The 10952-nt window shown below is 61.1% G+C and overlaps 1 protein-coding gene across 1 annotated transcript; it reads left to right on the top strand.

The window, feature by feature from the left end:
• The first annotated feature begins 3069 nt into the window (after positions 1-3069).
• On the top strand, positions 3070-10092 carry PERM1 (PPARGC1 and ESRR induced regulator, muscle 1). Its single transcript, XM_063176694.1, has 6 exons — positions 3070-3177; positions 3629-4110; positions 4156-4779; positions 5410-6025; positions 7023-7133; positions 8595-10092. Exons 2-6 carry the CDS (start codon positions 3631-3633, stop codon positions 8672-8674), a joined length of 1911 nt encoding a protein of 636 aa, XP_063032764.1. The 5' UTR covers positions 3070-3177; positions 3629-3630; the 3' UTR covers positions 8675-10092.
• The last annotated feature ends 860 nt before the right edge of the window (positions 10093-10952 follow it).

Consider the following 10952-nt stretch of genomic DNA (forward strand, 5'->3'; position numbering starts at 1 on the left):
GCTCTGTTTTCCCTCTCCTCGGGGGTGCTGGGCGCTGCCACCCTGTCCCTGGCACTGCCGCCCTGCCCCTGGCACCGCCACCGTGTCCCCGCGTCCCTGTCCCTGCCCGGGGCTGCTCCTGGGAGGGCAGAGCCCAAGGTTCCTGCTCAGCAATGTGAAACCCGGCCAGCCTTGGATGAGCAACCCGAAACTGCGGCCAGGAGGGAGCTCTGGGAAGAGCCTGGCAGCGTTTCAGGCCAGCCCGGGCTGCGTTTCAAGCGAGCCGAGCGTGACCTTTGCATGAGCCGGCTGGGGGAGCATGGGCTGGAATTTTAACGGAGAACGGGGAGTGAGTTTCAGGCAAAAAAAACCCCAAAAAACAAACCAAAATTAAAAAAAATGTTAAAGGGTTTGGGGAAAAACAATGCGGCTCTGGGGTGGTTTGGGGGTGATAATTGCTGCTCACCTGCCCCCAAACCAGCAAAACCAGCCCGGCGGTTGCGGCTTGGCTGGCTCTGGGTTTCACTGAGGGTTAACCCTTTCCTGAGCACGCAGCTGCTCCTCCCGGGCCCTCCCTGGGCTGGATCCCAACTGCGGTGATCGGGGTCATCCCAGGGAGGGCTCCTGGCCCTGCGCAGGGTCGGGGCTGTACGTGAGCAGCTCAGCGTGCCCCAATCCCCCACAGCAGCTCTGCATTCCCAAATCCCATGAGCTATCCTTGGACAGGTGGGACCCCGCAGGAATTCATGGAAAGGAAGGAATGGATCAGATCAGGGACAACTTTTTCCATTTTATTTTATTTTATATTTTATTTTATATTTTATTCTATATTTTATTATATATTTTATTTTATTTTATTTTATTTTATTTTATTTTATTTTATTTTATTTTATTTTATTTTATTTTATTTTATTTTAATCTTTGTTCCCACTGTTTTTCCTGCAGTCTCTCCCTCCCTGCCCTGCTGCACAGCGTGCGATGGGTGTGCATCGGGGCAGGGAGGATCCTCCTAATCAAAGCCACGTTTCTCTGCATTGTCTGGGCTGGCTCACGGGGAGCTCAGCCAAGCCCCTGCACTCGTGATGTTCCAGTGCTGGATTGAAAAGCTGCACTGAGGTAGAGTCTTCCCAAATGGAGTTTCTTGGGTAGGAGGGGAATTATTCCATATTGAGAATATTGCAGTTATTCCATATTGAGAATATTGCAGTTATTCCATATTGAAAATATTGCATTTGTTCCATATTGAGAATATTGCATTTGTTCTATATTGAGAATATTGCATTTATTCCATATTGAGAATATTCCAGTTATTTCATATTGGGAATATTTCAGTTATTCCATACTGAGAATATTCCAGTTATTCCATATTTGGAATATTGCAATGATTCCATATTGAGAATATCCCAATTATTCCATATGGGGAATATTCTAATTATTCCATGTTGAGACTATTCCGGAATCATCCCAGCATCACCCCAGCCCCATCCCAGCACAATCCCAGCCCCATCCCAGCCCCACAGGGAAGCGTGTCCCGGGCAGGGATCGCTGCTCCTGTCCCCGCCGGGCCGGGCTGGGCTGGCTCCGTCCCGGCCGTGCAGTGCGGGACAGCCGCCACCGCGGGGAGCTTCGGTCCCACGGGATGGCAGGGCAGGGACACTGCTGGCACCTCCCTGTAGGGATGAGCAGGGCAGGACGGGGACACTGCTGTCACCTGGGGACAGAGGGACAGAGCCATCCCGGGGATGGCATGGCAGGAACACTGCTGTCACCTGTCCTTGGGGATGAGCAGGGCAGGACAGGGGACACTGCTGTCACCTGGGGACAGAGGGACAGAGCCATCCCGGGGATGGCAGGGCACGACAGGGGACGCTGCTGTCCCCTGCCCATGGGGACAGAGCCCGGAGCTGTGCCCACAGGAAGGTGGGCAGGGGGGCATGGGCAGCACCTGGCCCTGGGGAGGACCCCCGAGGGGTGCAGGGTCCCTCTCAGCTCCCACAGCACCCCCAGCCCTGGCCAGGGTGTCCCACTGCGGGGTCCTGGTGGCCAAGGGGGTGCCTGGAGCCTTGGGGCAGGGCTGGGGGTCCGGGCTGGCTCTGGGGTCTCTCCCTCACCCCCTGTCCTGCAGGCAGCTCCTTCAGGGCGGCTATTTCTGGCCCTGGGAGGAGGAGGAAGGTGGGAGGAAGGCTGGTGGGAGCTGAGGGCTATTTGTGGCTCTGCTTCGTGACCTGCCAGGCCGTTCTTGGGCGCCGTGCCAGCGCCCCGTGCCAGGCTGCCCCCGAGCTGTGCCCGCAGCACGTGGCACAGGTGGCCCTGGGTGCTGCCACACGCCCCGCGGGGTTTGTCACAAGATCCTGGGGCTGGCCGTGACCTCCTGATGTCACCCTGCCCTGGGAGTGCCCTAAATAGGTGAACCCTGCCCCCAAGGTGGCTTTGTGTCACCCTGCAGAGCGTGACTAAGGTGAGGAAGCGGGAAAGAGGACGGTCAGTGCCACCCAGGTGTGCCAAAGGCTGGCAGCTCGGTGGCCTGTCCCCTTTCCCATGCAGTGACCCCGGGAGGGAGCAGGGGGCACCAGGAGCGTCCCCAGACGTGGCTGTGGCACTGTCACACGTTGGCTTCCACCTGTCGCAGTAGTCAGCCTTTCTTTAGGAATTTTTATCCCGAGAGGCCTCAGGAACAAAATGCAAACAATGGTTACCTGTGGGATGCAACAGGTGCATCTGGGATTGGGCTCATGTGCTTGTTTCTAATTAATGGCCAATCACAGTCAGCTGGCTCGGACTCTCTCTCTGAGCCACAAGCCTTTGTAATCATTCTTTCTTTTTCTATTCTTAGCCAGACTTCTGAGGAAATCCTTTCTTCTATTCTTTTAGTATAGTTTTAATGTAATATATATAATGAAATAATAAATCAGCCTTCTGAAACACGGAGTCAGATCCTCGTCTCTCCCCTCACCCTGAGAGCCCTGTGAACGCTGTCACAGCCAGCCTGGCCCGTCCCCAGCAGTTCTATATATGGCCCGGTGGCACTGGGCTCTCGGGTGACACCGGGGAGGGACACAGGGTTTATTTTTGGTCCCTGAATGGATCTGGGCTGGAGCCGGGCTCTGTGCCCCGGCCAGGGCAGGGCACCATGTGCTGCTGGGAGGGCTCTGCTGTGGCTCCTGCACGGCCCCGTCCCTGCCGGGGGCTGGGGGACAGGTAAGGACGGGCCTTGTACCGTCCCCGCGTGTCCTGCTGTCCCTGTGCGTGTCCTGCTGTCCTGCTGTGCTGTCCTGCTGTCCGGCTGTGCCACATCTCCCTGCCCAGGGTCCCTACGAGGGCAGGGCTGCTGCGGGGGCTGTGGGGAATGCCCTGGGTGCTCTGGGCTTTGGGAACATCAGTGCTGGGTTCAAGGTGGATTGGAGGCAAAATGGGTGGGAAGCTATGGGGAGCATCCCAAAGCCCCAGTGCAGCTGTGGGGAGAATCCCAAACCTTCTGTGCAGCTGTAAGGCACACAGTTGGCCTTTGGGGGCACACAGCTGGCTTTTGGGGGCACACAGCTGGCTTTTGGGGGCACATAGCCGGCTTTAAGGGGCACACAGTTGGCCTTTGGGGGCACACAGCGGTGCCACCCCGCCGTGCCTGACGCGGGGCGCTCCCCCGCCGCAGGCATGGATAACTTCGAGTACAGCATCCAGCTGACGGACCGCGAGTGGGCCGAGTTCCTGCGGGCCGCGGAGGAGTGCAGCCTGGCGCCGGCCTCGCTGGCCACGGCCGAGGAGCAGAGCCTCAGTGACATTGAGCAAGGGGACAGCGGCGGCAGGGGCAGCGCGGCCGGGCCGGGCAGCGAGCCCGCGGCGCCTGGCGGTGCCAACCCCGCGACACGTGGTGCCCGCGCCGGTGCCAGCGCCGGTGCCAGCCGCCCGGAGCGCGGGCAGTGCTGCGTGCCGGGCAGCGAGCGCGGAGCGGAGCCGGGCGGGTTCCCGTGTGACAGCGACGGCCACCAGCCCGGCCGCGCAGCTGCCATGCCCAGCGCGCAGAGGAGGCAGCAGCCCCCGCGGGCAGCCGGGGGCACCGCGCAGGGCACGGCGGGGGCAGCGCCCGGAGCCACGGAGCAGGGCGGGGATGCGGGAGGGACGCGAGCCCCGCTGGCACAGCCAGCAGCCCCGGCAGCCCCCGGAGCCCCCTCGGAGCAGCAGCAGCAGCAGGACGCGGCGGGCACGGAGCCCAGGGTGGCAGCGCAGCAGCAGCAGCAGCAGCAGCAGCGGGACGCGGCGGGCACGGAGCCCAGGGTGGCAGAGCAGCAGCAGCAGCAGGACGCGGCGGGCACGGAGCCCGGCTCTCCGGGCGGCTCCCCCAGCGTGGTGAGGCCCAAGGTGCCGGCGCAGGCCAGGAAGGGCCGCAAGCAGCGCGGGGCCGAGGGGGAGCGGGAGCCCCCGAGCGCGGCGCCCCCCGGCAAGGCCCCGCCGGGCTCCCCGGCGTCCCCTCGCAAGGGCAGGGCCAAGGACAAGGCGGCCCGGGCGGCGCTGGGGAGGCTGGGCAGCGAGGAGGCCGCGGAGAGCCGGCGGGCCGAGGGCGGCGACGGCGGCCCCAAGGCCCCGGGCAGGACCAAGGGCACCCGGCCCCCCAGGGCAGCGCAGGCCGCGGGCTCGGGCGGACGTGACACTGTCCCCGCGGGCCCTGCGGACGGAGCCGCGGCTCTGCCAGGGGAGGAGAGCCAGGAGATGCCAGGGAAGCCTCTCCAGCCGCGGAATGTGGCAGCGTTGGGAGGGAATGCTGCTGAGGGGGCTGGGGGGCAGCCTGCTGATGAGACACCTGCGGTTCCTGCTGCTGCTGAGACACCTGCGGTTCCTGCTGCTGGGTTACCTGGGGCTCCTGCTGATGAGACACCTGGGGTTCCTGCTGCTCCTGAGACACCTGCGGTTCCTGCTGCTGCTGAGACACCTGCGGTTCCTGCTGCTGAGTTACCTGGAGTTCCTGCTGCTGCTGAGATACCTGGGGTTCCTGCTGCTGCTGAGATCCCTGGAATCCCTGCTGCTCCTGAGACCCCTGGAATTCCTGCTGCTGAACTTCCCAGGAAGCCCTCAGAGATCCCTGCGGTTCCTGCAGCTGGGATCCCCTGGGAGCCTGCAGCTGCGATTCCCAGGAGTCCTGCCATTGAGATCCCCACGATCCCTGCCATTGACATCCCCAGGAGCCCTGCCATTGACGTCCCCCGGAGCCCTGCCATTGACATCCCCCGGAGCCCTGCCATTGACATCCCCACGATCCCTGCCATTGACATCCCCCGGAGCCCTGCCATTGACATCCCCACGATCCCTGCCATTGACATCCCCAGGAGCCCTGCCATTGACATCCCCCGGATCCCCGCAGCCGAGCTGCCCAGGATCCCTGCCATCGAGATCCCGTGTGATCCCGCAGCCGGGCTGCCCTGGGAAGCTGCAGCTGAGCTCCCCAGGGCCGTCAGCCCCCTGTGCTTTGCCGAGGGGGCCTCTGGCAAGCCCAACTCCCTGGATGTGACCTGGCCCGAGATGTACGAGTACCTGTTCTGTGACTCCCAGGAGGAGGAGGAGCTGGGCAGCTCCCTGGAGGGGCGCAAATCGCCCTTGCAGAGGGAAATCTCCTGGCCTGAGCTCTACGAGTACTTCTTCACCGAGCCAGAAGGAAGCGGGAAGAAAGGCAGAGCTAAAGACAGGAAAAGAAAGAAGTTCAGAGGCCTGGAGCGCCCTGGGCTGCACCAGGAGGCGCCCAGCCCCGCTCCAGACAAGGACACCGTGGTTATCTCGGTCCCTGATGTGCATGAACGCTTCTTCCCAGAGCCAGCCCCCAACAGGATGGGCTGGAGAGGGATTTTCTCCCTGGCCCCGGCCTCAGAGGTGAAGAAAGCTGTGAGGGCTTTGGGCTCCCTGCTGCAGAGGCAGGCCCAGCTGGGAGGAGGCCGAGCCCCAGGCTCCCAGGCCCTGGTGCCCAGAAGATCCGGAGAGGAGCTCGCCCTGGTCCCGCTGGGAGGAGCCCAGGGGTGGCCAGAAGATGAGGACAGGGCCCTGGCACTGAGAGGTAAATCCCGTTGTTCCCTGGGGGGACCTGTCCCAGGCTGTGTCACCCTGGCTCTGCCTTGGGATGCTCTTCCCTCTGTCCCCTCGGGCTCTCCCTTGGGATGTTCCTCTCTCTGTCCCCCGTGCCAAGCCAGTGCTCCTGGCCAGGTCCCCACCACTGACAGGGAATGTGGGACTGTAAAACCCACCCTGAGCAGGCAAACACCCTCTGGAGACCTCAGAGGTCACCTGAGCATTGCCTTCTCCTGGGGGCAGGTGAGAGAAATGGGAATGAAGGGGAGGTTTGATCCCCCAGGGCAGGCAGGGGTTTGTCTTTGAGCTTAAATGACGCTCAGAGTTAATCCTAAACCCAAACACTGAGGGAGCCATCCTGAAGGGACCCTCAACATGGAGCTTCCAGTCTGAGAAAAACCCCTCTGAGGTGGTCACAGCTAATTAACAAGGCAGCTTTAATTAAAGCCTGATCAAATTAATAAGAACCTGATCTGAAGCTGTTGCAGGCTGGCTCAGGGGATGCAGAGCACTCAGGGATGCCTCCATCCCTGCAGGAGTGGGGTGGGCCATGGACACTGAGCACTCTCAGATGCTGTCCTGGAGCTGGGTGGGTGTGCCTGGGGACACTGGGGACAGGAGGGGACCTTGCCTGCTTCCCCAGGAATTGCTGTGTCCCCAGTCTGCCCCCCAGACCCGACTGCAGCCCCCACAGAGAGCTGGGCAGAGCTGCAGGGAGGCGCTGAGGCAGCCTGGGGGGGCTTCAGCAAACGTTTCCTTGGGGGTTTTAACAGAGGGTGGGATTGAGGGGTTAAAAATCCCATTTCCTTGGGGTTTTTAGCAAAGCGTAGGACTGAGGGTGACAAATGTGCCACTGCCCCTTGGGAACGCACGGAGCCCTCTGAGTGCCCCCTGGTGCCCAAAGACCTGCGGGGCTGATTCCCCAGGGGGCTGCTGTGGCACAGGGGGTGGCACAGAGCCCCCAGCGCCTCGTGCTCCTCTCGTGGCAGGAGCAGCAGAGGAGCCCCGGGTGCTGAGCCACAAGGACATGTGCCTGGTGTTCTGTGCCTTCGCCTCCTGGGCTGTGAAGACATCTGACCTGCAGGCTCCGGATGCCTGGAAGACCAGTACGTACAGTGCCAGCCTGGAGAGGGGTGGGAGGGCTCCGGGGGACGTTGGCAGCGAGGAAAATCGGGATATTTATACCTGCAGCTGCCTCTGGGGAAGCGCAGCCTTTTCCTGGTGTTCCAAAGCCGTTCCCGTGCCTTTCCCCTCCCCTCTGATCCCGTTCCTGCTCGTGTCTTTTGTGCTTTCCCGAAAAGCAGCTGCTGGCTCCACAGCCTTGCTTCTGCTCCATCCAGGATCCCTGACAGGGCCCAGTTTGGCAGGACTTCCCTAAGACCTCCTGAGGCTCCCTCATCCCAGCAGGAACAAAATTCCCAACACAACGGGTCTCACAGCGAGGCCAAGCCTGCCTGGGGTTCTTTGTCATAACCAAAGTTGAGGTTAAACCTCCATCCAGCACCAAAATTCCCGTGTTTTTCTGAGGTGCTCAGAAGGTTTAATCTTCCCCCCAAAGAGGAAGAGGAAGTTTAATCTTCTCCCCATCATCCTCCTGCACTGAGCCCTGCAATTCCCTGGGGATCTGTGGGATCCTCTCCTCTCCAAGCCCAGCTCTTGGAAGCTGGTGAGGAAAGAGGGAGCTGAGGAAGCAGAAATTCACAGAAACCCACAGGAGGAATGGGAGTGGCTGGGTGAGCAGGGCTCAGGGAAAGCAGCATTCCTGATCCCTGCCCCGCAGAGCCCCTTCCATGGCAAGAAATGCCAGGATTGAGGGTCCCTGCTGCTCCTGCGGGCGAGGAATGTTCCGTGCTAAGGTCAGCAGGCAGCTGACACCGGGCTGGGAATAGCTCCTGAGCTCAGGCTGCTCCCTGCCCTCATCCCAGCAGCTCCTGGCCTGCTCCCCGTCCTGCCGAGGGTTTGGGATGGAGGAAATGCCCCTAGGAAAGGTGTGGAAAGGGGGATAAGCTCCTCGTGGAGGATTTGGGCATTTGGGCTTCCAACAAGCTGAGTTTGTGTTCCTCTAGCTCATAAATCAAAATCCAGTCTGAGTTTGATGTGTGGGGTCCAAAAACACGGCTTGGATTCCTGGTTTTGCTTGGGAATCAAGGGAACTTAATGTCCCTTATAAAGCAAATGAAAAACTTGGGTGCAGGGGCAGAGCAGAGCTTGGTTTGGGTTTCACCCCCATTAGATATTTCTTGTGTCCCTACATATTTTGATTCTCAGTTTTGGATATTTTCTGCTTTTGGCTGGGGCCAGAAAATCCCCAGAAAATCCCCAGAGTGGGATTCTTCTTGGCGTCCGGGCAGGAGAGGGGACAGGAGGGAGCAAATTCCATGTGCTGGGAACGCAAACCCCGGGCAGGAGGGGGGACAGGGGAAGGGACAGGAGCAAATTCCGTGTGCTGGGAACGCAAACCCCGGGCAGGAGGGGGGACAGGGGAAGGGACAGGAGCGACCCCCGCGCGTCCCCCCGAGCCCTTCGGGACCGAGGTGACACTGGCAATGTCCTGGGCTGTGTTCCAGTGTTCCTGGCGAGCTTTGGCACCCTCTCGGCCATCCGCTACTTCCGAAGGACGGTCAGGGAAGGGCACCCCCGGACTTAACCCCGGAGCCGCCGCCCGGGGCCGGGGCCCTGTTCTGGACAGTGGCAGAAGCCTGGAGCCGGCCCCGAGAGCTGCCCCGGCCCCATCCCCGAGCGGACAGGAGGGCACAGGGAGCGGGAGCCTCCCGGGCACGGGAACTGACGGTGGGACAGGACAGGACAGTGCCCCGATGGTCCCTCCTCCCCGCTGGAGTCACCTGGAGGTGGCACAGGGACACACGGAGGTGGCACACGGATGCTCAGAGGTGGCACAGGGATGTTCGAAGGGGTACAGGGATGCTCGGAGGGGCACAGGGACACACGGAGGTGGCACAGGGATGCTCAGAGGTGGCACAGGGATGCTCAGAGTGGCACAAGGATGCTCAGAGGTGGCACAGGGACACAGGGAGGTGGCACAGGGATGCTCAGAGGTGGCACAGGGATGCTCAGAGTGGCACAAGGATGCTCAGAGGTGGCACAGGGATGCTCGGAGGGGCACAGGGATGCTCGGAGGGGCACAGGGATGCTCGGAGGTGGCACAGGGATGCTCAGAGGTGGCACGGGGATGCTCAGAGGAAGCAGGGAGGTGTTTCACCCCTACAAAAAGAGCCGGGATGTCTCTGGAGGAGCTCTGGGAAGAGCTTGGCAGAGCCCGGGCTGGGCAGCGGCTCCCAGAGGGATGCAGGGCTCGCTGCCAAGCGCTCCCATGATCGCTCCAGGAGGATCAAACCCCTCTTGGGTTTCACTCCCAAGAAGCCCCAGCTCGGGGATGAGGTTTCTGCCGCCGCGGCTCCGTCCCTGGGGACAGCTGGGACAGGGACACGGCCCCATCCCGCAGCAGGGACAGGCAGGGTCACTGAGGGAAGGGCAGCAGGGACAGGGCTGAGCTCGGGGAGGGTCAGGAGAGGGGACAGCAGGGAGGAGGAGGAGGAGGTGGGCAGGTTTGGCTGTGCCAGACAGCAGGGAAAGGCTCTGGGTATTTGATTTATTTCCTTTTGTGCCCCCCCTCCTAGAGAGACAAAGGGAGACGTGGGGTAAGGGGAGCGCAGAATGGCAAGTGGGAAATGCAATGGTTCAGTTCCCCCTGTCCCCACGGCTCCCTCAGCACCCCGGGGCATTGCTCAGGAGGAGCAGCCTGGTGACAGCACCAGGGAGGGGTTGGGATTGGGATCGGGATTGGGATTGGGATTGGGATCCACGGTGCTGGTGGGGTGACAGCAGAGAGGGGAGGCTCCTTCCTTGTGCTGAGAGGCCGCGAGGGCTGCAGGGGTGGGCTGGAGGCCGTGGGTTGGCACAGGGAGACCTGGGGCTGGGATTGATTTAGGGCTGGACAGGCTCTGCGTGGCCTGCAGCAGCTGCACGCCCACCGAGAGGGTTCCTGTGCAGGGGGAGAGCAGATGGAACGTGCTGGAAGCTCCTAATAAAGTTCTGTCTCATTTACTGCTCCTGTGTCCATCCCTGCGTGTGTGGGGAGCGTTGAGGGAGCGCGGGGTTTGCAGGAGGATAAATCAGTGTCTCTGTGTCTGTGTGTGTGGGGCCAGAGCTGCAGGGGCCGAGGGTTTGGGGCACAGGGCAGGCAGGGCCATGGGGCAGTGTTTCAAGAAAAATCCTTTCCTTAGGATCTTTTCTCCTGAGAAGCTGAGAGGCCTCAGGAACAAAATGCAAACAGTGGTTATCTGGCTTATCTGCTGCTTGGGATGCAGCAGGTGCATCTGTGATTGGTCTCGTGTGGTTGTTTCTAATTAATGGCCAGTCACAGCCCAGCAGGTGACTGAAAGGTCCTGCAGGTCCCGGGGGATCCGGGAGCCTCTGCCACAGCAGCCTCAAATTTTCATGCTTGGTTTATTCTCTGACCTTTCCAGCTCACAGCGACGCCAGGCATGACTGGGATTTCTATCCAAAACATGGAGATTAAAGCTCACAAATTCAATATAGCCAAGGATTTCTCCCAGACCAAAGCTGCAGGAGGGATGGATGGATGGATGCATGGATGGATGGATGGATGGATGGATGGATGGATGGATGGATGGATGGATGGATGGATGGATGCATGGATGGATGGATGGATGGATGGATGAGGGGGCAGCCAGGAGCCCCCACCTCAGCTGGCACAGTCACAGCGACCTTGGTGCATGCTGCAGCCCCGGTGCCATCCCTGCCTGCACGTAGCCCCTCAGCTGACACCCTGGCAGTGCCAGGCGCCTGAAAAAGTCAGGCAGGTGCTGCCCCGTATTTCATCCGCCCCGTATTTCATCCTGCCCTGGATTTCATCCCCCCGACACCAGCGATGCCTCTGCCCC

This window comes from Melospiza melodia, chromosome 26, assembly GCF_035770615.1.
Source record: "Melospiza melodia melodia isolate bMelMel2 chromosome 26, bMelMel2.pri, whole genome shotgun sequence".
NCBI lineage: Eukaryota > Metazoa > Chordata > Aves > Passeriformes > Passerellidae > Melospiza > Melospiza melodia.

Excerpts from the sequence above, each read along its gene's own strand:
- PERM1 (XM_063176694.1), top strand. The coding sequence starts at position 3,631 with ATGGATAACTTCGAGTACAGCATCCAGCTGACGGACCGCGAGTGGGCC. Across the intron at positions 4,111-4,155 it reads GAGGGACGCGAGCCCCGCTG|CAGCAGCAGCAGGACGCGGC; the intron begins GCACAGCCAGCA and ends CCCTCGGAGCAG. Across the intron at positions 6,026-7,022 it reads GGCACTGAGAGGTAAATCCC|CAGAGGAGCCCCGGGTGCTG; the intron begins GTTGTTCCCTGG and ends TGGCAGGAGCAG.